A 25,847-nucleotide genomic window follows, 5' to 3' on the forward strand; every position below is an offset into this window, starting at 1 on the left:
TCGTTTTTGCTGTCTCATTATCTTTGTCTCGTTGTGGTCGTGACATTAATGCTTGGAGCCGGAGAGTCACGGGCAAGGAAAAAACAGTCCAAGGGAATTGTGAGCATAGGTACATTGGGAGATAGCAAGGTAGTTGCTAGGTATTCCTCGCGTAGGATTACAGGTCATTACGAATATAAATCCTCAACAAGGGCGGCTCCCAGCCGGCAAGCTCTGACGGGAATGGGTACGAAGCATAGCCCTTCACCATCTCCTCCACACGAGGAGCAACTGGGTCAGTCCTATATCCCATAGTTAGCCAGCGCTTGTCCTGGACACATCTTGGAAAGCTCAGAAAGTGTGGCATATAGTGTACTCACCAGCATACAGCGTCCTCGGGCACCGGTATTCTGATAACCTCATCCCAAATCATGACAGCTAGCCTTGCAATGTCAGCCACAATTTGGCGCACAGGCACATTAGGCGCCTGCGAGAAGACCAGGGACGTCTCATCCACTTCAAGAAAGCCCCTTGGAGTTTCTAACACTGTCATCCCTAGCTCGCCGAGCACCTCGCGGTCGACGTTTTGGTACACCGGATCCTGAACGAAACAGGGCAAGCTCATGGCTACCGGGCTGTGCTGGCGCGCGAAAAAGTCCCTGAGGGTGAGGAGGATGGCGTGCTCAGTCGCTGATCGCTCCGAATCTTCAGGGCTTGAGATGCGGCCACAGGCAAAGGCGACGATCTTGTCGACTCGAGGGAGGCGGCCGGCATCGGCGACTCGCTGAAGAGTCGCAAGAAGCTCACGGCAGGCAGGCCCCGTGTCCCATTTCTCTTTGCTCTGTTGCATTCTGGCGCGTGTCTCGGAAACTGAGATCACCTCTGGCCGTGGCACGACCTCGCCGGTCGCGAGGTCAACAGGCACGATCAAGGCGCTGACATGGATCGGTAAGAGGGCCGCTTCTCGGCAAAAGTGGTAAACATCCTTGAGGGCGGTCAGATGGTCCACGGACTGGAAATGGATGCCGAGCATAGCAGTTATCCGCTCCACGCCGTCTGCCAGTGGAGGTTGGTCGGGTCGGTTGGGTTTCTCAAGCCCCAGCCGGATAGGGAGGTCCACTCTTTTGCCGTCAACGCGCTCGACCGAGACTGTGAACGACAGAGGTTCGATCTGGACTGGACGAACGCTTGCTGCTTCGATCTGTCGCAGGACATCGCGGATTGCCTCCTTGCTGAAGAATGGCTTCCCGGAATTATACGCAGCGCTTATTTGGTTCCATGTGTCTTGAATCTCAGCTCGCAATTTGGCTCTGTATTTGATCTCCTTCTCGTCAAACTCGCGCTTTTCCACCTCTTCATCGTAAGGAACCGGCGGCGGAACATACGACATGGCTCGGATTGGGACTAAATTCTCATGGGTTTTTGGATGAGAAAGAAAGGCAAGCCTTTTGGGAACGCTGCTCGACGGGAAGAGAATCACGTCAACTGAAGAGGGGAAGAATGATGTACCGCAGGCAGCAGTGGGAACAAGCCAGAGCCAAGAACCAGAATGAACCAACAACACGCAGTTGGTTTCATCGCCCTCAATCTGTAACATGAATGATGGTATCACTCTGAGTGACAAGCAACCATGCCGCGCCGTCTATCCTGATGCACGTCTCACACAAGAAACCACTTGCTTTTCATGTTGCTGTCCATGTCAAACAATAAAGATGTCAAATCGAGACCGCGTTTTTTTGATCCGTAGCCGGCAATAATTAGACCACTTCCTGGCCTTTCAAACTTCACTACTAACCCCAGACTGACGCATCCGAATTTCTACAGGACCCGACCTGTACGTCTGCCTTTGATGATGTCGGCGGCCTAAACATTACGGGCGTCAGTTCTGCCTCTGAGAATACCAACAGAAGGCAACCTCTTACCTTCTCCGCAATAGCATAGACCGTCTGCTGAGTCGCCGCAGCGACCAACGCGGGCATGATACTCGCATCCACGACCCTCAGGTTCTCTGTCCCGTGCACAACCAGCTCCTCATCCACCACTCCGCCGTACTCCTTCGGCATCTTGGCCGCCGTTCCCACCGGATGCCACCCCTGCGGGCTGTAGCCCTGGCGCACATACAGCGCCAGCTCCTCATCAGTCTGCACGTTCTCGCCCGGCACCGACTCCGTGGCGTTGTACTCAGCGTAGTTGGTGCGGAAATGCCAGCGCAGGAAGCGAATGTAGGCGATCATCAGGTCGACATCGATCGGGTTGGACAGCGCGCGGTAGTCGACCACAGGGTACGACTCGGGGTCGGTCGTGTTGATGGACACGGTGCCGCGGGACGCGATGTGGAAGCTGATGGGCTGAGAGGAAGGGCTGCCGCCGACGATGTAGGTCAAGAAGGACACGTCTGGCTTGCGCATCTCGCGTGCGAAGATAGACTGGATCTTTCGCTGGCCGCGGATGACGCTGGGATGGGTGTCGGGTGGAAGGTAGTCGGCAATGTCTTGGCTCGCGTACTTGGCCGCGATGGCTGAGTAGTTTGCTGGGGAAACAAGTGGCAGGGGAAGGATTGCCACCAGACCTTGATCGAGCTGGGTATTCGGTGGCGGCGCGGGGGGCAGCTCGGGAGGTGACCAGTTGAAGGTGATGGCCGGACCGATGGGATGGTCCTGGAAGTTGGCACCCACGCCAGGGAGGTCAATCAAGACGTTAATTCCGGCTTTCTCGAGGAGCTTCCGGGGCCCGATCCCGCTGAGCTGGAGGATCTGAGGCGTACGCAGGGCACCCGCAGAAAGGATGACTTCCCACTTTGCCCGAACCGTGACAGTCTCTCCAGGAGCATCGCTGGGGACAAACTGCACGGACACCGCACGCTCCCCCTTGAGGTTGACTTTGTTGACCCGAGCTCCGGTCACGAGGTGGTAATTAGGTCGGTTGAGGCCATCCCAATGTCCCGTCCTAGCGTACGAGCGGGTCTCCGTCTCGGGGTCTTTGGAAATAGGGTAGTAGAACACTCCGTGAGTCCCAGCAGATCCATCTTTGGGGAATGGGAGACCCGGGACCTTGGTTAAAGCTTGGTACCCGATTCCTGTGGCCTACGTCAGCACTTTCAAGATACGTGCTTGAAGGGACCGACTTACGGGTAAGTGGACGAAATCTTGTGGAGAAAGAGGAGTAGACGCGAGTGTTCTCGAATTGACCCCACGCGTCGGGGTCGTGCGTGAGATTGAATTGAGCAGCATACACAGGATCGGGTTCTTTGAAGTGCGTTGCCTGGAGGGAGTCGGCACTTGATGTCCTCACAACTCGCTTCGGGGACACCGCTAACGCTGACTTACCTTCTTAAAGTAGGGAAAGATTCCCTCCCAGTTCCAGGTCGACCCTTTGCCACCGAGCTCTGCCCAAATGTCGTAGTCCTTTGCCGTTGCCCTCATGAGGGCCATGCCATTAATGGCGGAGCTCCCACCAACACAGTTTCCGACAAGGGCCGAGATGACACGATTGCCAAGGTTGGGCTGAGGAACCGATGGAAAGCTGTAGCCACATGAGGATGGACCTGGGGAGGAGGGGTCATCTGCGCGGAGAATGAGTGTGAGTCCTGTTGAGCACACCGAGGGGCTTTGTAGGGTCGAGGTTTACTGACAGAAGTCTCCGGTTTCGAGCACAAGCACCGTGCCTGAGTCCACGAGTCAGCAGTGTTGCATGCTTTCACATGATGCTCATAGACCTACGCTTGCTGTCTTCTGTGAGACGATCTCCCACCGTTAGGCCTGCGGTGCCTGCCCCGACAATGATGTAGTCGTATTCCCGTCCGGCAACATCTGCCGCGTTTACATGTTGGGCGCGGACCTTGAGGGATGTCCGTACGGTAGCCCCATACACGGAGCCAGCAAGAAAGAGGACCGACACAAGCATCGCTGACAATAACTCCGTCTCGCCAACAGAATGACGCAGGAGAAAGTGAGAAGCCCTGTTGACGCAGAGTGAAGGAGAGTGACGGGCTTGCAGCTTAAGAATCCCTCCCTCATCCCGCCTTTCATCAACCAGAATGTCTTCCACATATTTCCAGACTGCAGCGGGTATTCGATCCGTCCCGTCTTGCGTCTGCCGAGTTCCTGGATGTTGTGCCAACCTGGCTGGAGTGCTCATACTAAGGAACGGCGTATTACAGTGCATCGGCTATTTTTTCCGTGCAGCTGATGCCGACCATCCTGCTTACTTGACATGGCTTGGGTGATGCCTAGGTGACTTGATGGTCTGATTACAGAACGTGCAGCTGCATTGTCATACTCTTGGCCCCAGGTCCAATGTCACCCAGGGCATATCTTAAGTGGTGGAATACTAGTGCCTAAGTCGACGTTGTTAATAAGACTTGCAGGGAGAGGATCTGGGAGAATTGACAGTACTACTTCCCAAGTGATATACCGTCTCCAGTCCCTGGTCCCAGCAAGTCACTCATGACATAATTAAACCGGACACACAAAGGTTTGTGGCCAGAAAGAAAAATATATTGTAGCATCAGCGCTGGCATCATAACTACATGTTAAATGACCTGCATAAGGACATTGCCTCTACCCCTCTATTTCATGTTCTTGAGGAGGTAAGCAACACCAGCCCAAGCTTCCTGGCCGCTGGGCAGGATCTGGTTGGCGGGCAGGACGAAGCCATAACGGCCGGTGTCGCGGAGCTCAGCGGTGAAAGTGTACTCGGAGCCGACAACGTCGTTGGCATAGTCGACGCTGTTGCCGGTGGCCTTGTAAATGGTGTTGCAGATGGGGCCGGTCTTGAAGCTGGTGCCGAACACAGACCGGATGGCGCTCGCCACGCCCCTAGCCAGAGACTGCAGCTCCGAGTCCTTGGGAGCGACCGCCGTGCAGGAGTAGCCATAGGCTGGGAACATGAATGTTAGCCATGCTGCATTGGTATGAGAAGATGGGGAAACACATACGAGTCATGAACAGCTGAGAGTACGAGTGCCAGTCAATGAAGAGCTTGACGCCCTGGTTCCTCTTGGTGGTCTGGAGGAAGTTGGCGAGAGCGGTAGTCTCGGGGGCATCGCTCTGAGCTTTGCCCTTGTAGTCCTCAGCGCAGGCGTTGGTCGAAGCGCCGCCCGAGACAGACCACTGGTACGGCCAGTTGCGGTTGATGTCGCGGCCAATGCAGCTGCTGCCCGAGTTGGTCTGGCGGTTCTTGCGCCAGAGGCGGTCGTTGGTCTGAGTGTAGACGAAACCTGTTGCATGTTAGAATTCGGAGTGGCTGCGCCGAGACATCGGTTGGGAAGCTCACCGTCGGGGTTGACGATCGGGAAGAAGATGAAGTCATACTTGTCAAGGAAGCTCTTGACCTCAGCCGTCTCGGAGTTGGTCAGCATGTAGTAGGCGAAGTACTCGACGACCTGTGGCACAGTTAGCTCCAACCCCAGCTAGCAGCAAATTCAGGGACCGTGTAACTCACCATGCTGGTGATCCACTCGCGGGCGTGGACGTTGCCGTGGAAGACAACAGCCGGCTTGCCCTTACCGGACGAGCCCCAGAAGTGGATGCCCGTGATGGCCCTGCCGCCGTTCGAGTTGCCCGAAGTAACGATCGCAGAGCGGGTAGGGTACGACGCCTGCAGGTCCTTCAGGAACTGGAGGTGGTCGGCGTAGGCGTGGTACGAGTTGAACCACGTGGCGTTGGCAGAGCCAGCTAAGAAAAGAATGGCTATAAGCAGGCTATCATCAAATCACTCAAGGACCCGAGAGGATGCGTACCAGCATAGACGCCGAAGGTGGTCTCGTCCTCAATGGACAGACCCAGGTCCTCGTGCATGGTCACCTTGTTGAGACCGGCGACCTCGGCCTCGAAGGCCTCAAGCACGTTAGGAGGCACCACAATGTCGGCCTGGGTGTTCGGGCGGGGGCGGCCCTTCCAGGTCGACAGGCCGAGCTTGTCGACGACAGCGTTGAGCCGGTCCGCATTGCTGCCAACATCGACGCGGAAGACCTTGTAGCCGCTGTACGACTTGCGCGGCGCCGGAGCCTGGATGGAAGCCGCCGAGGCAAGGGCCAAAAGGCCCGAGGAAACGAGCAGCTGAAGCTTCATCTTGGCGTCGAAGAACCAGCGACTTTACAGAGCGAGGCCAGGAGTGTTGGTGGTGGTGATGGCGGCGGCGGCAACGACGACGCTGACCAGACCGTGATCTCCATGGCGGCTTCCCGGACACACTTATAGTTTGTCAGACACCTATATTCAATGCATGGCGGTTGCGCCTCTCTCCGTCGTAGGATGCGATTGTTCCTACGGGCCAGGAGGTGTTTCGAAACGCGCGTCCATGACGTTGCATGAAAGGTCGCAGACGATCTGGGGAAATCAATTTAGCTGCCGTTTCTGGGCAGTAAGCCGGCCCCTGCGGCGGGACCAGGTGCTGTAACCTTCCCAAGACGACCACGGTAGTCACGGCACTCTGAGCCTCATCCCGCGTGCCGGTACCATCGACCCCGCGAGCTGACCGGGGACTCGAGAGCCCTTGAGAGCCCTAGACAAGACATTTGGCGCCGTTTTTCCTCCGATAAGCTCCATCGACGGTTTCGGGTCGGTAGGCCCTGGGGTTAGATCGCGGTAGTTGACCTCTGATCCGGCCCGGCAACGCTGCCGATCAACGTGACCTTCCACTTGCGGTGCTAGTGGGTGTTAGTGAATCGCGACATTGTAGACGGTCGGGATGATGATGCGATGTCGCTGAGCTATTCGATTCGAGTCTACTCAGCATACACGCGATGGATCAAACCAGCAACTGCTGGCGGTGTTGTGAGCATGTTGTGATAAGACGTGATGTCGCTCCGGCGCCATCACATGCACCGCATCGCCGTCCCGCTCTTCAGCTCAGGCACCAAAGCGAGGAGCAGGTCGTTACTATCAGGCTGCTGTAAGGTGTGTAGGAGTTGATGCGCTTCCGCCTGACAGCACGAGGTCCAGTGTCACCCTCGCTCGCTGCGCCGCCCAGACCAGATGATCGTTGACGGGAAGGATGCTGAACCTGAAGGCCTCAACAGCCGCGCCACAACTTGCCTACAAAGCCAAAGTTCCATACATCGAAGCTTCCTCGCTGTCTTCCATTGACGGAAGATATACTTACTCCATGGGTTGCCCTTCGTCTATGCGGAATGTTACCGACAAGCTTGCTTGGACCGGGTTCGCAGACACTATAAACGCCAGCCACATCCCACCCCGCAGCCCCTCATCCGTCGACCAACCCCAATGACACATGCATGTAGCACTCCTCTCGGGTCGCTGAGCAAGACCTCGAAAGGGAAGGAGAACAACGTTGCTGATGGATTGCTGAGTCGTGGGACGTTGATCGTGATATCGGATTCGCATCTTGAGTCCAACGAGAGCATGGCGATCTCAGACATTGTGCCATGGCTGGGATATATTTAGCTCATGGCACGTGGGATGGGCTATATTGCTGAACTTGGAATGTACCTCGCGGAAACTAACAACGTCAGTCGGATGACGCCCGAATCCGAACCCTTATGACTTGGTGGGCTCTCAACCGATCGTGGGCATCCAGGCCCTGAGCGACAAGCCGAGGAATATCAGAAGTTGTCGAGGAAAATGAAGAAGCGAGGAAAGAAGGAAACAAAGCAACAAAGGGAAACCACCTGAGATCAATCCAGGTAGCCTTCGGATAACAAACACATGGAAATCGGGGACACGTATTAGGTAAAAGAACAATGGACGTCTAGAGTACGTATTGAGCATCTGGGAATAATTGGTGGGTCTTGTCTCTGGATATTAATAAGTCCCGGTCGTTGATGATTCCGACCACACATCAGCGATAGGTTGGTCAACCAACATGATGTACTTCCTTCACTCCATGATGATGTCTCCGTCTTGATCAATAGCATCCCTCGCCTTTAAATCTTCATCACTCCACCACTGCCAGCCACCATACCACCCCGCAAGCCATCGGCTGATGTTGTCATGGTTTGACATGCTGCAATTGTCGATCGTTTCAACAGTCTCAACAATTGTGCTCTCCTTGCTGCCTGGTTTCCCAGCATCTCCGTTGCTGTCGAAGACAATTGCCATCCCGGGGAGTCGTCCACGCTTCTGTTCTCGAAGGACATCTAACCACATCGCCTCCAGGATCAGTTGGTACATCTGACGGGTGAAGGGCGCATCTCCGGCTTTGAACGTCCAGACGTCCTCCCTTTCTCCCCATGAGAGGTCGTCAGCAGCAGCAAGATTCTCCAAATCGCTGACACGGATGACAAATGGAATGTCATCTGGAAGGCTGGAGCGTGATGTGTATTTCATCTTTCGGTTGGCTTTTCGTTCTTCGGTTGTGAGAGACTCGATACAGGACATATACTGGTCTGCCCATGCCAGCAGGCCGTCCTCAATCTGGCCGCCAAGCTCCTCCGTCATGGCGTCACGCAATGCAAGTCTGATCTCGCGGAGCGGTCTTCGATCTTCATTTCGACTCGTCTGAGCGAAAAAGCGCTCAAGGTACTCGACGTCGCAGCCACGCAAGTTGAAACCGGGATTCCATGGGCGTCGATCATCTGTTGCACTGATGACGGTGTACTGAATCCACGCCCGTAATTCATCAGGGTACGGCATCTCCGGGTGAGTCATCAGCCTGTACAAGGCACTGTAGAACTCTGGGGACCAAAGCAACTCCTCCGGATGGTTCGGGTGGGGGACCGTTCTCTTGACCTTTTTCATTGCCGGATTCTGATTGTGTTCTGGAATCATGCCATGCTTGATCGAAACCACGTCGGTGGGCAACCAACCAAGATTCCAGATTGCGTGTCCCCAGACCAAGAACTCCTCACTCGAATCGCTCAAGGACTGACACCTTTCACGTATGGCTTTGCGGAGTGGATGGTACCGCCAGAGGGCGATCAAGTTGTCCTCATCGTCCTGAGTCCAGTCGCTGTTGGGATCGGTCGTATCTGGACGAGAGAAAACCTTCCGTAAAACTTTGATGGTGTCTGCCGAAGCTCGGCTCTCCACGGCCTCCCAGTCGAAGGAATCGTAAACATCGTAATCATCATCTTCGACCAGGGTCGACTTGAACGCAGAGCATACTCCGCTTGGGTCGCCTGGAGGGTCCGTGGCTGACTGGACGGACATCCTGATGTGAGCTGGAAGCTTGGGATCAGTCGAGTGAGGGAAGACGTAGCGAGGATGGTGAGAGACGATCAGTTGGTAGGTGACAGATGTGGAGACAGAAAGTGACTGAAATCTCGTATTGAGTTTGCCTTGACTTGTGGTTTGTGCGAAAAGAAGATGGTGTGTTAGGCAACAACTGACACAAAGAAGGCCATGAGGCATGTACATCCCGGGCTCCTTCCCTCGGCATGTTCCTATCCTCGATGCCCTGTGGATTCAAGCAGCCTCGAACTCCACGACAACTCCAGAACCCTCCAGACTCCCAACGATCCTAGGCTGTGGCTTCTGCCCTGCAGTCCTTCGCCTTGCTCTCATGCCTGTCCCTTGATGATGATCAAGAGCAACATGAGCAGGATAATAATAGCGTCAGCAAAAGTTGTTCCTCGCTGCCCAATTGCACATGACAGCGCCCACGCAATTGCAGCACTTGCAAATCTGCTTCGGGTTAGCCACCGGTTATTTCCCGCAGGGTCCGTTTGCACTATCTTACCCATTGCTTCTTGACTTCGTCGCTGACCGGTGTCCCGTCAATGGCGTCAATGCAAGTCAAAGTGCGAGAATTCCACCGGAACTGGTTATAGCATGCATTCGGGTTGACGACGGCGAGACATTCATCTGTCTCGAGAAGTTCGCTAGTGCATTTTGGAAAGTCTGGGGATTCCGATTGCGCCGCCACAAGAGCGAGCAGCATCGCGAGTATCCCAAATGACGCCGGGAGTCTCATGGTGGGTGCGAGTGAGAGTGAAGGTTCAATCACACCTCAAGCAATCTATTGTCGTCGAGGCCCGTGAATCATGAGTGAAGCTGTTTACCTGCGAAGGGGGGTTCCAAACATATACCGACAGACACGGCTCAGAATATGCCACACGGCCTGCGCCTCCTCCGCATCGGCAGCGCACATCCGGATCAAATCGGTTGTTTACCGGAGATTAATGACATCAAAGTAAACTCCCCGCGACCCAATGCCGCTCAGCCTGCCATGCCGGCAGAAGTGAAACGGTTCTTGGCAACCGGCTGGGAACAATCTGTAAGTTAATCTCAAGGCAAAAAACTGCATTCAAACCGCTGGCGTACTCATTTCCAGTTCTAACCCACAACCTTGATTTGAAACAACTTGATGAAGAAAGGCCGCGTCATTGGTGGAGTCGTAAACTCTCAAATGAAGCTATATTGACGTTGTACGCGTCTCGGGTCTCGGAACAGCTTGTTATCAACGGTTCTGCATTCTACCAAATGGCCCGGCATTTGCAGAAGAGATGCCCCGGCGTCTACCAGACCGGTAGCCATAAGTCAACCCGGTTCGAGGTCTCAACGACTCCCTGGGCTGTTTTGTTTGTTTCTCTGGCCACTCCAACTTCGTGTCTCCCAAGTCGAGTTCGATCTTGCGCTGACCGACCACCATGAAGTTCAACGCCATCGCGCTGGGCTTCGTAGCCCCGGCCAACGCCCTGCTGCGTTTTGGCTGCTCTCAGCTCACGATCCAGCGTCTGGATCCCCTGGTGACGCCGGGCCAGAACCCGTCGCCTCACCTCCACCAGATCATCGGCGGCAACTCCTTCAACGTCTCCATGCACTACCCCGAACACGACCTCGTTGAGCGGTCTACCTGCACCACCTGCCAGTTTACAGAAGACTTTTCGAACTACTGGACGGCCGTTCTTTTCTTCCGTGCGCGCAATGGGACGTTCAAGCGTGTGCCTCAGCTCGCGCAGCTGGGCATGGAGGGCACGAAGGGTGGCATGGTATGGGTGCCCACAACCGTCGGAGAAGGTCACGTGCTCACCACTGGTCCTAGGTCGTGTACTACATGTCAGACGCTCTCTTCGACACCGCTCAAAGGTCCACAGTGACGGCCTTCAAGCCCGGGTTCCGCATGTTCATCGGCGACGCCGCCGCCAACACGCGGGATCAAGTCCGCAAGTACCGCCAGCTGACGTACACATGCATGGAGAACTGGGGATCTCGCGCTCCTGAGAGCGTCAACTTCCCCAAGCGCCCTTGCAAGCTGGGCATCATGGCGAACCACCGCTTCCCTACCTGCTGGGATGGCAAGAACCTCGATACCCCGAACCACCAGGACCACGTAAGATCAGGCCTCAGGCTATCACTTGTTTGTCACTATGCAGCTGACACGAAATCTCCAGGTGGCATACCCCGAGGAGGGCACCTTCGAGTCCGGCGGCAAGTGCCCGGACACCCACCCCGTTCGCCTGCCGCAGCTCTTCCTCGAGACCGTCTGGGACACCTCCCAGTTCAACAACGAGGAGGACTGGCCCGAGGATGGCAGCCAACCCTTCGTGTGGTCCAGCGGTGACTCCACGGGCTACGCCAACCACGCCGACTATGTCTTTGGCTGGAAGGACGACTCGCTCCAGCGCGCCATGGACGCGCACACATATGTCGTTGCGCCGATGCTCAAGACCCAGAGCATCGCCGAGCAGAACCGCTGCGGCGAGAACTTCCCGGAGATGGTGTTTGAGGATATCGACGGATGTGAGTATCGCGAATCCTTGGACATGGGCTGAGGAGAGGCTAAACTCCAGACAGGGCTCCCGGAGCTGCCGGGTGGCAATCCTATCTTCTGAGATCTTGGCACAGAAGGAGTTGGAAGTTAGGCGGGAGAGTTTTGCAACTTGCCCGGGTAGAAGGTCTATGGTGCTTGCCAGTTTCCCTTCCTTCGCTCTGCTCATCGAACCATGGATGAAGCTTTGGTGAGGTACATCAAACGATAGCCCGTTTGCGGTCATCCAATCTTCATAAATACAGGACCGACAGCAATGGACATGTTTTTGGTCACGCCTTAACTTGCAGATGTCTAAGAGACACGTCGTTCGAAGTTGCCTGATGGTGGAGTAGATAGGCATTGCGGTTCGTCTAGCACTACAGTATTATGAAATCTGATGCGAAGAGAAAGTATTTGCAACGGTCCTACATTTGTGATTTTCTTTTTACTCTTCTTCTTTTTACCTTTGTTCGTTATTGTTGTGGGGTTTGGCAAGCATTAAGAGATGCTACCGCTTTCACTCAGATGCAATGGGCAATACGGTGCAATGCCCATGATGCGAAGCTAAACTTGGCATCCACGGCAGTGGAGCAATATGTACTCCAGCAAGATTAATATTACACTAATTATGGCCCTGGGGGAAACTGTCCCTGGGCTACACATGTACTCTGACAATATGAGACGATGTCGACATCCGTAGACCATCTCCTCCCGTACGTCCCTTTCATCAAGTCCTTCATGGCGCGGCCCCAGATGCCGTCCACGACACGTATTCTTCCATAATCTGACATCGAAGCTTGGCTCAATGGCGCGTTGCAATCCCGCATCCACATATCCACAGTCCCCGACAGTTCTTGATCCCGCATGATACCTCTCTCCTCTCAAATCCTTCACCTTGGCTCCAGGAGGATCCGAGGATTAACGTCTGCCGGCCCCGGGACCGCGCCGATTCATATCTGGACCGGGTTGGTTACCCAGTCGAAATGCTTGACGGAGAGGGGTTCTGTCGCGATGTCTGCGCATCCGCTCAACATCATGTTGTGCGCGCTCGGACTGCAGTTCCCCTCTTCCACTTTGCCCTTGTCGAGTATCACGGCCCGCGGGGGAATAGTGGTCAGGCGACCGGCGATGCGTGGATTGGTGTTGATAGGAACGGTCCGAGGAGCGGGATGGGAAGCGACCGCGGCGCTCTGAGTCAAGATTCCCTCCGTCCGGAGAGCGGGATCTGCGGCGATCAGAAGACGTTTTGAGAAGAAGGCCCGCTCCCATCGCAAGACCCTGCAGAAACGCATGCGTGGCGGCAGGATTGCCGCGGGCCTCGCGAGGAGGAGACGCCCCAAGTACTGAGCCAAGTTGCTCACCAAGAGCAGCTGTGACTGCCTCAGGCGGCTGGCTGCACCCATGCCGCTCTGTGTGTTGGTGGCGCTGCGTGGTGAGCTGGGAGAGACGGGGAGACGGGCCAGACGTGATCTGAACCGTTTCCCTTTGGGCGATTCTTCCCTGAGCGGCAGACTGGGCATTGCTGTTGCCCGCAACTGCACCACGCCCTTGGGATTGCATAAGTGGCGCGGAAGGAGGGCCACGGGAGGTCCTGTTGCCTCTGCTGGAGCGGATCAATGCCAGGACTTCCTCTGATGTGGCCTCCAAAAAGGCGAGCACCTTGAGTGCCGTTGCTGCATGAGCTTCCTTCTTGGTAGGACAGACCATCTCACCCTTGAAGACGAGCTGCCCTACGTCGATGTCAACCATCCATGTCGGGTGGCCATTGCCCTTAGGATTCCACGGGAGCCAATGCAGTTCAAGCCCACGTCTCTGACACTCGCGGGACAGGCGACCAATTGGATCCTGGTGGATGTTGCCCCCAGTGGCACCGCCGCTTCGAGCGGTTTGTCCTTGCGGTTGGCGAGGGGCAACTGTACCAGTAGCCTGTGGCTGCCTGGTCGCAGGAGCATTGGCGCCTGGGTGAGTTCGTCCTTGGCCCCGCCCTCCACCACCTGCGCCAGCGGCCCGTGGCTGACCGACTACAGGAGGGGCAGCGCCTGGGGCAGTCTGTCCGTGGAGCTGTCTAGATGCCGTTGCGCCGGCGGTCGCTGGCACTGGCTGACCGACCACGGGAGCACCAGCTCTTGGGTCAGTTTGGCCTTGCGGTTGCCGAGACGCAGTTGCGCCAGCAGCCTGTGGCTTATCCACCATACTCTCATTCATCGAGGCGGATTCGATTCCCGCACGTTGACACGGAAGTGGGTAATAATTGTTGGTCAAGGGTCGGTCGATGTCGGTCGGGCTCAAGAGCAGCGCACAGTCCACGTCGATTGTCCTGCGATCCTTGAGACTCGCAAGTATCCTAATGAGGATGCTTGGTTAGGCATAAGAGGAAAGTCGGAATAAATCCAAGCTCGATCTTACCTTTTGGTTTGCTTGATTATTGAACAACCTGGGTTGACCTTGGTAGGATCGGAGGTGGGTGTCAATTGAGTGTGTAAGTTCACAGGCCCTCAGGGTGCAACAACCGCGACTTGAAGTGGGTGGAAGGTTTCAGGTTTTCGCGTCATGAAGAAAAGGAAGAAAACAAAAAACAAGCTGGAAAGAAGCGCGCTGCCCTGCACTGCCCCGCGCTTCCCCACGTTGTCTTCTTGAAGTGCGGCTCCGGTCGCAGAACACGCCCCATACACTGCGAACAGGATGTATGAAGAAGCTGCACACCCGAGCGAAGAAATGCCAACATCCCTACACCTGATAACAAGGTCCTCAAATCAGTTTATGGAGGAAACACGGAAATTTGCGCCATGTACGCATTCATTCAGTTTCGCCCAAACCAAAGTCAACATCAGCGGATGAACTCTTGGAACTCTCATCAACCTGATCACTAGGTGGTCGGTCCGTTCAAGGTTCAACCCCCGAAGCCGACACGGAGGCCGGTGTGGGGCCCGACTTGGCGCCCCGCCTCTTGCCTGTTGTGGCATGTGGGGTGAGGAACGCGGGGCTTGGCTCCCGCATGCCTCCTGCCGGCTTGGCAAAAAACGCTCCCGAGACGGGCAACGACCGACCTTCGAGACGGCGAGACTCGACGGCAGGCACAATGCACCACGATTACGTGCAATTTTGTCGAGGTACGTTTATGCGCCTCTGCCGGCTGTTTACGGCTTTGTTCGAAGTTTTCATCCGCCATTCAAGTCATCACGTGACCGCCATCAACGGCATCACGAGAGATATAAACCGCTTCCTTGCTCTCTGTTGGACTGCCTGCGTGGATCAACATCTTTTTCAGAATCATCCCATCTCCTGTTTTGACCTGGTTGGTCTGTGCTCCTGGAGTGGGGAAGTGTTTTTACTTATTCCAGACATATGCCGTCATCTATCACCAAGGGAAAGGCCTACTGCTCCCCCAACAGCATCGTCAAGTTTCCGAGTTGGTGGCTCAGGACGCCGGGATACCACCAAACGTCCAGCTCCAATCTCTTCCATGGCGTGTGAGGGGGGTAGAATAAGATGATCCCTGTGACTGTCGTACAGCCGAATGACCAAGTCCATTAGTTGAAAGTTGGATACAATGCTTTTTTCGGATTATACTTGCCTGACTATTGTAAGGACCTGTTTCTTCGCGAATGGGTCTGACCGGGAAGGTGACCTCCAATACAAGACCGCTTGTACTCCCTAATACTTTCCATTCCAAAACTTACCGGTTCTAAGACTATTTTTGGCTAGAAAAATCATCATACAATAACTATACGACGGACTTCTGTCAAAATATATGATACAACAAAAGAATGTCGGGCTACAGGTGGTTTGCCAGGGATTATCTTGCCATGAGCTACGAGGTCGTGATACGTTGTAACATTTTGATCTGTAAGAAAGTCCTGGGACTGTGTTGATTGAAATGACAGGGCCTTGGAACTTGAAAGCAGTGTATCAGGCTTTTATTTTACCCCCCTCACACGCTATGGTTTGCCTCGAACTACGATGCTATCTCGCAAACGGCAATCGTCCGCTCGGGACGAGACTCACGTCGACCCCCGTGACCCCAAACGACCCTCGAACGAAGTCGAGACAGCCAAACGCGTCCTGTTTGATCACGCAAAGAAGTGGCCCAATGCCATCAAAATGCTTCTGGAGCATTACCGCCTGCAAGACCGTGAGGTTAAAAATATTGAGGGCGTGCAGTTTCTGCTGGAAACCATGAACGGTTCGGCAAAATTGTACAACCAGCATAGTTTTTGGCGGGTCGTTGGCAACATGGTGCGGAAGGTAGTGAGTTCCTGACCTTGTTTTAGGCTGCAACGCCTTGGAGACGCATCTTTTTGCAACCAACCTTTTGTCCGAAGGCGACTCGCCTCGCCAAATTTACTCACAGTGACTACCAAGCATCACCAACACCGATCTTGATCATTCGTCAAGATGCCGATCTTGAGACTCCCCTCCATCACCTTGTCTGAGACCTCATACCCATCCTCATCCTCCTCCCGCAAGCGGCAAGCTTCTCCCGACCAACCACCCGACACGCCTACTTTCAAGCGACCTGACAACACGATCCAAGGCACCGACAGCACAGAAACCACCCATGAGCTCGCGGAAGCCAAGAAGCTCGTTTTGGCCTTCGCACAGAAATAGCCTCACGCCGTCCGCTCCATCATCGCTTACCATCTGCGCGAGGACCCCGAGGTTCAAACCTCCGAAGCTGAGGACATCCAGGTTGCCCTGATGCATCTAAACCGCTCCTCCGGACAGAGAAGCCACCATGTCCTTTGGAACGATATTGTCAGGGTGGCGCAGAAATACCGAGAGTGGAAGCAAGGGGTTTTTCCAACGTGGCGGCAAGCTCTGAGACCGGGATCGGGCATCAGGAAGATGCCGTACATCTACAAGCCCGTGGTGCTCCGCGCCACCCGGTACATCAATCCCAATGGTCCCGGCGTGCCTGGTGCGTTGGTCGACTGGCTCGACGGGGCTGGGCTCTGTTTCCTGGTTGATACGGAGGCTTCTGTGCCCGAGTTCTGCGCTGGCGCCCAATTCGGTCTCGACAGCTGGCGGAGGGATTGCATGGAGGAAGAACGCAAGAGGAAGGTAGATCTTGTCGAAGCAACGTGGACCGATGGCAACGATCTCGCAGACGCGATCCGGACGTTTGCCGCCCACGGGCTGTCCTTGAGTGACGTCGACCTACTCCTGTCTGGGGAGGAGGACAGCCACCAGAATGACGAGGACATTGATTTAGGCCGAGAGCAGCTCCCGGACAACCAGCTGAACGAGGCATCCGGGTTGGAGGACACCATTCGCAGTGAGCACACCATGGTTGAAGACGCCCAGGAGCACCGGATTCAGCATTTAGAGGCCATGCATGCAGCCGTCGCCAACGCCCAACAAGCGGCGCAGTCCGCCATCCTGTCTCATGAAACTGAGCTCTCAGAAGTCAAGGATATGCTGTCACAAGTTCTCAGCAGCCTCTACGAGGAGAAGTCCAAGAGGGAGTCCATGGAGACTCTGTTGGCAGAGCTTTCTTTGCAATTTTCACTACTGAAGACTCCCCTGGCGGATCAGATCAAGGACAGAGAGGCCCATACACAGCAAATCACGACCCAAATCTCGAGTCTCGCGGCTCACGTGGACAAGTATCAAACGAAATGTGATGAGAAGGAGGAGCGAGTTCGGAAATGTGTGGCTGTTGTGAAGCAAGGAGCGCAGCACTTGATCCAAGCAGCGCAGCAGTTGGAGGGAGCCGAGACTGGAGGGGCTTGCTGATGGAGGACTATGAGAACAATCTGGACGTTGGACTGGCTGTAGGTCATTGCCAGGCTGTGTACTAGGTATTGTACCTGTTGTAGACAACTGATATAGTGAACCACATGTGATGTTTGCCGGTAATCACCAAGATAGTAGCTTCGACGACCCAAAGAAACTGAAGTTGTAAAGATCTCTGGAAGTCGGCTGCGGTTCCTAATGACGCTGGGTCACCGCGTCAACGCGCCTTGCGGCGGTATGATATGACCTACCTGGTGAAACCGGTCTCTTGACATGCTCGTGTTGCTGTAAGTGTGGGTGACACATTCAGTATGAGCCTCAGAAACGCCAGATCAAGCCAGCGAATTGAGCCATTGGGGACCAGGTCAGAACCTGGTATCTGGCTTGGCTCATAGATGTTACGGAGCATGATCCTCAATTCCAGTAGATTATGGTACACTAAGTGCTACATGACGTGTATCTACGATCCAGATGATGGAGGTGAACACCTCGGGATGCAGGCTGTGACACGGGTAGCTGCAGGTTCAAGAGAAGGAATCTGCTGCATCAACGCGAGGTTGCAACCAGCCACGTGGACGGGACGGGCCGAGGGAGGTCGCGTCCCGTAGCAACCAGAGCCAACAAACAGGACGCGAAGGGGCAGGCGTGGTCAAATCATACACATAAACACCGAGACACGGTTCTCAGTAAACAGGGGTGGGGTGTGATCGTGGTTCGGGGGTGTGAGTGTGGGCCGTGGGGTGGCAGGGGTGTGTGATCTGCACGCGGCTCAAAAATCCGGCTCTGCTGATCCGGGTACGGTACCCGATCAGATCAAGATCACGTTCGAGGTCAAAATTCGGGTCAGGGTCAGGATCAAGATCAAAATCAGAATCAGGAATCAGAAGTGGGATGGAAAATGGATACATTGGAAATTGGGATCACCATCAAAATCAGGATCAGATCAGGAAAGTGGACTGCATATGGATCAGATCAAGAAAATGGGTTGGATGTGGATCACGATCAGGATCAAAATCAGGACTGGGAATCGGATCTGTGATCAGAAAAGTACCCAATCAAAGTTGGGATCAGGATCCTGATCAAGATCAGATCAAAATAAAGCCAGATCCGGAAAGTCCGCCAGATCAGGATCAGGATTAAATCAGGAAAATGGGACAGATCAGGATCACCCAGATCAGATCAGATCAGATCAGAAAAATGGGTTGATCCTAAATCAGCTACCAGGTAAGCATTTTAGACAACGGGTCGTCGTATCCAGGAAGAACAAAGAAAATCGACACCTTGCCGGCCCGTTGCCGTCCCGATATCAACAGCAACGTCCCTGATCACGGAGCTCGGACCCACTTTGAGCAAACAACACCCCCCATTTTCCCAGATCAGAGCACCGAAATAATCAGCAACCTGTACCCATTTTTGGGGACGTGTCTATTTATTTGATCTTGATCTGGTCGCCGGGTGATCTGACGCGAATCAGCCGCCCCACCCCTCAAGTATAAAGACCCCCCTTCCCACCCCAAATCTTCCTCCTCCTTCCTTCCTCTTACATCTCACAACTCGCGATCCTGACACAGCCTCTTCCCAAGCTGTCTTCCCGCGCCTTATCCAGAAGCTTTCTGAAGCATTCAAGAAGCTCTCTTGACTCTTGAATCCTTCCTCTCGCACTCTGCACTCTGCACTTCTGCACCCTGTGTTCTCGCATTCTGGTAAGCGCGCGCATCGCCTCGCCTTCCTTCATCGCGTTGTGCTCCGTCATCTTCTGCGCGCATTGCTTTACTTTCTTCTTCTGCTGTCTGCTGCCGCGATCTTCCTGCAGTCTGAACCCCAGACACACCACACTTCTCTTCTCACTCTCTACTCCATCCCTCAAGGACTATCGCTGCTACCATGACAGCTAAACGCCTTCCCTTCGCAATCCCTTGCGTCTTCATCTTACTTCATCACAAGTTTTGTGATCGACCCGCGGACCGCAAGGCTGTTAGTCAATTGCCTGTTTTGGATCGCGCGGCTGAGGCGACTCGTGGCCCCACGCAGGAGTCCCCGCGCGGGCCCGAGCTCCACCCTTACCCACACCACTTCACCGCAGCGACTCCAGCGCGCTCAATTTTTTCGCTTTTTGCCTCACAACTCACTCTTCGCTCAGAGCGCCCTGCCATGGCTAACACGATGGATGCTCTGACCTCACTCCCCATCGCGCAGGCGATCCCCTCCCTCGCCGTGGCTCAGAAGAATCTCGGCGTCCCCTCTGCGCGCGGCCCGCTCAGGAACATCTTCACCGACTTCACCGGCTTCTACAAGACCTTGGCCCTCACCGCCGTCAACGACATCTGCTCTCGCGCCTCGCCTGCTTTGGTTGCTGAATCCATCATCAAGCCGGCAGACCACGATGACACCGACAACACCGACGCTGCTCTGCCCCCGATTGACTCGCATGTCGACGACGCCTTGATCGCCGAGGAAACCACTGACGCGCCCATCCAGGACCATGACGACCACGCTGCTTCTGAGACTGACATCCAGGAGGCCATCACCGAACCTGCCGACCTTCCTTCTGCTGAGACTGAGTCGACTACCATCGAGTCGCCCATCCTGACTTCTGATGATCTTGCCACTTCCGACATCCAGGAGACCGGCACTGAATCCATGGACATTCCCACTACTGAGACCGACTCGATCACCGTCCAGGACGACGACCATCTCGCTACTTCCGACACCACCGACATTGTCACTGAGCCCACTGAGATCCTTACTACCGAGACCGCGCCGACTACGGTCGAGCCATCCCCCCAGGACAATGACGATCTTGTTTCTTCGGACACCCAGGAGACCATCACTGAGGCTACCGAGCTTCCCTCTACCGACACTGACCTGACTGAGGTGGAGCCTTCGATCCCCAGCCACGAGGATGCCATCGCTCCTGTGATCATTGAGGCCACCACTGAACCTGTTGAGTCTTTCTGCACTGAGACTGAGCCGACTCCGGTTGAACTTCCGATTGTGAATGACAACGATCTCGCTGCCTCCGAGGTCCAGGACACCACCACTGAACCCGCTGAGGATTTCTCCACCGAGACCGACCTGACTACGGTTGACACCACTACTGAAACCGCTGAGGATTTCTCCACCGAGGCCGACCTGACTACAGTTGAGCCGTCGATCCAGGACCATGACCATCTCACCACCGAGGCCCAGGATGCCACCACCGAATCTGTGGAGTCTCTTTCCGCCGAGATCAAGTCGACTGTGGACGAAACCCAGACCATCAAGGATGAATCTCTGATCAGCAACATGGAATCGGATGAAGATCTCTCCACGACTCCCGAGGATGCTCTCACGTCTGGGGAGTCCAACGCCGAGGAGTCCGACGCCGAGTCTACTGGAAGCTCGCTCGCTGAAGCTACCACCAACTCGCTGGTCCTTTGCGACTTCGCCACTGTGGAGTACCCTGTCATCCACGAGGCCGACATCGATCCAGTTGCCGCCAGCGTCATCGATGAGGTCAAGGCCCCTCTGTACAAGTGGGAGGTCGTGATCATGCACCATCCTCCGGCCTGCCCCCACCTTGTTGACGATGAGAAGTCCGAGAAAGACAACCTGCAAGAGTGCCTCTCTCACCCTGAGTATGATAAGATCGTCATCCAGAATCTGAGGCTGAAGGCAGCGGCTCGCCAGCTCACCCTCTACGGTCCGATCGCTGGAATCACCAATGATCCTCGCAAGACCACGGGTCTCAACTTCGACAACAAGCCTGCTGCGCAACTTCCTCCTGTGAACACCTCCAACAAGACCACCATCGAGCAGCCTGAGGCCGCCAAGCCGGTTAGCCAGGAGCCTGCTAGCATCGCCACCATGAACAAGACCGAGCCAAACCATACCCATTCTCGCATTCCATCCACGAGCTCAACTAGCTCAACCTCGTCTGCCGATCCGATCTTTGACCTTGCTCCATCCACGGCCACGCCGTCTAGCCAGGACGTGAACGTCGCCAGCAACACCTCTGCTGTTGGCCAAGAGGGCGAGTGCACGGAGTAGAACCCTGCGCAATCAACCTCGGCCACCAACCACACGCTCGACTACGAGCTCATTGAAGACGAACTTGTAACCCCCATCACCACTGATGGAGAGTCAGACTACGAGGACGACGACGCCTATGATCCCTATGAGCGGCCAATCAACCCTACGCCGTACAAGGGTCGCTATGGCTCCATCGTGGATCTCGGCTCTGAGGATGATGAGTCGCCGCACCGGCTTCTCTTCTCTGACATTTCTGACCACAGCCTTGACTTTTCCCAGCAAGGCCAGGACGACGACATCTTTGCCGACCATGCGAACGACACCATCCTCGCCGACCAGGCGGGTGACACTGTCCTTGTTGAAGAGAACAACTACCTTGAGCGCACTGATCCAAAGGACAATGACGCCCTGGCCGATCACGAGGAGGACAACATCCTTCCCGACCAACTGAACGACACTGACCTGGCCGACTCGGCTGAGGACTACCTCGAGTATTCTGATGAAGAGGTCAACCCCATCGCCGACAATGAGGACTTCTACCTGGATCATTCCGATGAAGAGCAGGTCAACTCGATTGCCGACGATGATGAGTATAACCCGATGCCCTCCGATGAGGACGAGGCCAACTCCATTGCCAACGATGAGTACTACCTTGAACCTGCCGACCTGGCGAACCCCGACGCCGAGGTCCATCCCACTGCTTCGGACGATGAGCCTCGTGAAGACACCAACGATGACAATTACGAACCTGAAAACGACCACCGCGATGCTGCCTCCGTTGCTTCCTTCGATGAGGACACCGCCCTTGTTCCATACGAACAGACGGTGCCCAACACGGACAACGATTGGCACTTCATCCCCCGCGGCAACTACACCTGGACTGGGATTGAGCTCACCGACTGGGGCCAACACTACTACTTCGACTATGAGGGCCATCTCGGCGTGATCTCCAACTGGAAGGCCGTCTCCGGCGTCAACCACGGCGCCCTGGCCCAGGACACCTGGTTGTGGTACCGTGAGGAGGACAAGGACTATGTCCGCTTCCCAGAGGTCGACGGGCAGGTTTTCGAAATCAAGGTGACGACACCTGAGGGCGAAGACTTCTACCTCGACGACAACATCTATTCCTACCCTGAGGACACGACTACCGATGCTGAGCGTGGCCCCTACGGGCATGTCTGCACCGAGAAGTGCTTTGGGTTCTTGGATCAGTACGGGTGGGAGTTGTTCGTCTCGGCTCCGAAGATGATTGAGGCCGGCCCCACCGACAAGCCTGAAAACTGCGCCAGTGAGCAACAGACTGTCGAAGAATCCGCCAATGAGAAGCACACTGTCGAAGCATCTGCCGATGACAAGCGGAATGTTGAGGAGTCCACCAAGAAGGAGAAGGTGAAACGCAAGATCGACTTCATCGCCAGCTTTACCGAGACTACTCCTAACTACTTCAACCTTGACACCTGCCGCGGTCCAACCTACAAGTTCCCCGATGGCGAGTTCTACACCCTTCATGCCCTGACCACCATCGTTGAGGGCGTCGGTGGCGACGAAGAAGACGCCGGCACCGATCAGCCAGCGCAGGAAGCCGCCGCTGTCTCTCGCACCACCGAAGCTCGCCCCACTGCGGCCCGCCGCGTTCACAACCTTGACACTATCGCCGAAGGCGACGAGGAAGAACCCGAGCAAACTACCACTGCGACCCGCATCGCCGACTCGGATGACGAGGAGATCGAGCGCCTTGAGAAGCTCGAGGATGAGGATCTCACTGCGCAGCTGGACCGCATTCGAGGCCAAATCATCGCTAACGCCACCAATGCTCTCGCCTCTGCGGCCCAGCCTTCTTCCGCCGCTGCGGCAACGACCACTGCCGCCGACAACCTTCCTCGCTGGGTCAAGGATCCTTTCTACGTCTCTGGTCGTTCCTGGGCTGATCTCGACGAAGACCCCGATGAGCTTGAGGACTTGACTCCCAAGCCCAAGGAGACCACCTCCGAGAAGAAGCCCATCCCACGCTGGGAAGCCGATGGCTACTCCCTTGGTTGTCGTTTCTGGGCTGACTCGGACGACGAGAATCCTCTTGAGCCCCTCACTCCTCCTCCTCTGGCCCATCCCTAGCCTGTGAGGAAGGAGGTGCCTCGCTGGATCGCTGATCCTTTCTACGTGTCGGGCAAGAGCTGGGTGGAGCTCGATGAGGACGAGGATGCTTGAAGGAGAAAGGGGGGTTAGGGACTGAAGGGTCAGAGATGTGACGCAAGATTGACATGTACGATGGACGAAACAATGGGCCTGTACCTGGGACAGAAGGATGTACGAGTACATGAAACTGAGGAGGACAACTGGAAAGGATGGTAAATGTATATCTGTGGAGGATCAATTGGATGGGATAAGGACACTGAAAACAGGATGGTAAATGTATACCTGTGGAGGAATCGTTGGATGAGAGGACTTGGAAGGATTGGCTTTGGGATGATGAGAAAGGTTTATGATTTGAGACGGGCCTGGATGATGATGACTATGAACGGGAGATTGGATGAGCAGATTGTCGGAGTATGATGACCATGGGACATGGGATGATTGAGGAGATTGTTGGATTATGCTGGTAAATGTATGGCTGCGGAGGATCACTTGACTGGGAGGACATGGAAAGATTGATTGGCTTTGGGATGGGAGGGGCAGGATAGAATGAGGGGCATGTATGACTGTCTTGTATGGAGGATACCCAAAGGGCATGTTTGAGTATAAACGGAATCGGGGCTTGGGGATCATAGAAGGATTGGGGTCATAGAATGGGCATCGGGATCATAGATTGGGAAACAGGGATTGGGAATGAGAGGTGCATATGCGTCTTTCATATACTGTGCAGTGCCAGCTCCCATATGACTATGTGATGATCTATGTGACTTGTAATGACTGATGCCCCTGTAGGCCATCCACTTAGTAGATGACCAAATTACAACATGGATACCAAATGATATGTACATGAACCGCCAGATGTATGCTGTTTGCCTTGTGTTGTAGTCTGTACCTACTCTTGTCCGACTTTCACCCTCTTCGCCTCGACTTCCTCCCCGCCGTCCGAAAAGTCGGCAGACCGCTTCCGATGACTCTTCTGTCCTTGGTCCCATGCCGCCGCCTGGTCGTCCTCCGGCTTGCGGCTGCGACGTTTCCTCGGCATCCTTGCCATGGCGAAGGGACGTGCGTGATCGGCGGCGATGCGCTCTTGACGGTTCGATCTGGATGGGTGAGACGCGGATTAGGTTAGTGGATGGATACTGGTGAAGGCTGTGCAGGTTTGGATGGGTGGAAGTTGTGGGAGTGTCGTGGGATAAAATGGAGGGGTTGGGACGGGATGGAGGATGCATGAGACGGAGATGGCTAGTTCGGTTGTCCTGTCCATATTCCATCTTCCGTCGCTTTCCATGGCTGGTGTTTGGCTTGAACCGCCTTGACCAGTCGAGGCGCAGTGAGGTAGAAATATGGTGCAGGCAACAGGGAAGGTGAGCTGGTGAGAGAAAGACAGCGCGATACTTACAACCTGTGAACCAGTTCCTCGATCTTTGATACCATCTCATGGTCGCCATCATCTGAGGGACCCTCATTATGGCCTGGAACTTCGTTCTCTTCGAGGGAGATTGACGAAAGCGAAGATGCCCTGCTGGGTTTGGACCCGGCGCTTGATGATGATGTCCGCCGGGCTTCGACCGGCGGGTCAAAGTACATGATTGCCGAGCCAGATATGACCGGGGTGTAACTCTTGGTGCGGACGTAATGGGTTGCTGGCTGTCGAGGTTCCTGACGCGCGTCTTGAACTGCTGGTTGGTCACGGTGCTGTTGTTTCTGGCGCCGGTCAAGACCTATGGCAACGCGCTCGTGGGCTTGGGGGGATGACAGATAGCGCTGCATGGGGTTGTAGCTGGGCTGATCTGTGCCAGCATCGGTAGCTCGCGGCGGTGTTCGCATCGGCGACCAGGACCGAGGATGAGCTTGTGTTTGAGCTGTCGTCACCTCGGCTACGAGTTCAGATCCATCCTGAGACTTTGGGTGTGGAAGTGCCGGTATTGGCACATCAGGGTTGAACATAAGGCCCATTTCATGGACAACCTGTTGGTAGATGGACAACGCCAAACTCTCGTGGCGCTCGGGGTTGTGGAGGTACCGGTCAATCGATGACGGTTGATGCTCGTCATAATCAACCCAGCTGGAGTTGATGGACACATTTAGCGACTTGGGTGGAGATGCAGGAGCCTGAGGGCTGGACGATGAGGCCAGGAGCGAGTCCTCCGGAGTGATGAGCATGGCCTCATGACTCGGGGATTGAGGGTTGAGCTCCCATATTAAGTGGTCATGATGGGCTAAGGAGACCGGCGGGAACTGGGGATGGCTAGCGAAGGTGTCAGCAGGCTGTGACCCGTCGCCTCTTCAGGATCTTAACCCGAAGACGAAAATCGCGACATGCCTTGAGATTTTGGCCT

The 25,847-nt window shown here is 55.2% G+C and overlaps 11 protein-coding genes across 11 annotated transcripts; 3 read left to right on the top strand and 8 right to left on the bottom strand.

Annotated features, from left to right (window-relative positions):
• Positions 1-157: 157 nt before the first annotated feature.
• VTJ04DRAFT_1873 (uncharacterized protein) lies at positions 158-1,369 on the bottom strand (the record flags this gene model as incomplete). Its single annotated transcript, XM_069359608.1, has 2 exons — positions 158-281; positions 360-1,369. 2 exons carry the CDS (start codon positions 1,367-1,369, stop codon positions 158-160), a joined length of 1,134 nt encoding a protein of 377 aa, XP_069224481.1.
• A 428-nt stretch (positions 1,370-1,797) lies between these two features.
• VTJ04DRAFT_1874 (uncharacterized protein) lies at positions 1,798-3,882 on the bottom strand (the record flags this gene model as incomplete). The annotated part of the gene is made up of 6 exons (XM_069359609.1): positions 1,798-1,842; positions 1,902-3,055; positions 3,108-3,240; positions 3,306-3,541; positions 3,611-3,643; positions 3,699-3,882. The coding sequence occupies 6 exons, from the start codon at positions 3,880-3,882 to the stop codon at positions 1,798-1,800; spliced, it is 1,785 nt and encodes a 594-aa protein (XP_069224482.1).
• A 664-nt stretch (positions 3,883-4,546) lies between these two features.
• VTJ04DRAFT_1875 (uncharacterized protein) lies at positions 4,547-6,050 on the bottom strand (the record flags this gene model as incomplete). The annotated part of the gene is made up of 5 exons (XM_069359610.1): positions 4,547-4,857; positions 4,916-5,197; positions 5,254-5,362; positions 5,422-5,654; positions 5,720-6,050. 5 exons carry the CDS (start codon positions 6,048-6,050, stop codon positions 4,547-4,549), a joined length of 1,266 nt encoding a protein of 421 aa, XP_069224483.1.
• A 1,767-nt stretch (positions 6,051-7,817) lies between these two features.
• VTJ04DRAFT_1876 (uncharacterized protein) lies at positions 7,818-9,089 on the bottom strand (the record flags this gene model as incomplete). Its single annotated transcript, XM_069359611.1, has 1 exon — positions 7,818-9,089. One exon carries the CDS (start codon positions 9,087-9,089, stop codon positions 7,818-7,820), a length of 1,272 nt encoding a protein of 423 aa, XP_069224484.1.
• A 405-nt stretch (positions 9,090-9,494) lies between these two features.
• On the bottom strand, positions 9,495-9,852 carry VTJ04DRAFT_1877 (uncharacterized protein; the record flags this gene model as incomplete). The annotated part of the gene is made up of 2 exons (XM_069359612.1): positions 9,495-9,563; positions 9,619-9,852. 2 exons carry the CDS (start codon positions 9,850-9,852, stop codon positions 9,495-9,497), a joined length of 303 nt encoding a protein of 100 aa, XP_069224485.1.
• A 676-nt stretch (positions 9,853-10,528) lies between these two features.
• VTJ04DRAFT_1878 (uncharacterized protein) lies at positions 10,529-11,713 on the top strand (the record flags this gene model as incomplete). The annotated part of the gene is made up of 4 exons (XM_069359613.1): positions 10,529-10,870; positions 10,924-11,211; positions 11,273-11,621; positions 11,676-11,713. 4 exons carry the CDS (start codon positions 10,529-10,531, stop codon positions 11,711-11,713), a joined length of 1,017 nt encoding a protein of 338 aa, XP_069224486.1.
• Positions 11,714-12,581: 868 nt separating this feature from the next.
• On the bottom strand, positions 12,582-13,832 carry VTJ04DRAFT_1879 (uncharacterized protein; the record flags this gene model as incomplete). Its single annotated transcript, XM_069359614.1, has 4 exons — positions 12,582-13,068; positions 13,145-13,361; positions 13,415-13,652; positions 13,737-13,832. The coding sequence occupies 4 exons, from the start codon at positions 13,830-13,832 to the stop codon at positions 12,582-12,584; spliced, it is 1,038 nt and encodes a 345-aa protein (XP_069224487.1).
• Positions 13,833-15,591: 1,759 nt separating this feature from the next.
• On the top strand, positions 15,592-17,367 carry VTJ04DRAFT_1880 (uncharacterized protein; the record flags this gene model as incomplete). Its single annotated transcript, XM_069359616.1, has 2 exons — positions 15,592-15,879; positions 16,240-17,367. 2 exons carry the CDS (start codon positions 15,592-15,594, stop codon positions 17,365-17,367), a joined length of 1,416 nt encoding a protein of 471 aa, XP_069224488.1.
• A 1,884-nt stretch (positions 17,368-19,251) lies between these two features.
• Positions 19,252-23,490, top strand: VTJ04DRAFT_1881 (uncharacterized protein; the record flags this gene model as incomplete). Its single annotated transcript, XM_069359617.1, has 2 exons — positions 19,252-21,339; positions 21,397-23,490. The coding sequence occupies 2 exons, from the start codon at positions 19,252-19,254 to the stop codon at positions 23,488-23,490; spliced, it is 4,182 nt and encodes a 1,393-aa protein (XP_069224489.1).
• Positions 23,491-23,531: 41 nt separating this feature from the next.
• On the bottom strand, positions 23,532-24,105 carry VTJ04DRAFT_1882 (uncharacterized protein; the record flags this gene model as incomplete). Its single annotated transcript, XM_069359618.1, has 3 exons — positions 23,532-23,578; positions 23,637-23,711; positions 23,769-24,105. The coding sequence occupies 3 exons, from the start codon at positions 24,103-24,105 to the stop codon at positions 23,532-23,534; spliced, it is 459 nt and encodes a 152-aa protein (XP_069224490.1).
• A 295-nt stretch (positions 24,106-24,400) lies between these two features.
• On the bottom strand, positions 24,401-25,671 carry VTJ04DRAFT_1883 (uncharacterized protein; the record flags this gene model as incomplete). Its single annotated transcript, XM_069359619.1, has 2 exons — positions 24,401-24,608; positions 24,908-25,671. 2 exons carry the CDS (start codon positions 25,669-25,671, stop codon positions 24,401-24,403), a joined length of 972 nt encoding a protein of 323 aa, XP_069224491.1.
• Between the last annotated feature and the right edge of the window lie 176 nt (positions 25,672-25,847).

The sequence above is a fragment of the Mycothermus thermophilus genome, assembly GCF_041956435.1.
Source record: "Mycothermus thermophilus strain CBS 625.91 unplaced genomic scaffold VTJ04scaffold_1, whole genome shotgun sequence".
NCBI classification, from domain to species: Eukaryota; Fungi; Ascomycota; class Sordariomycetes; order Sordariales; family Chaetomiaceae; genus Mycothermus; species Mycothermus thermophilus.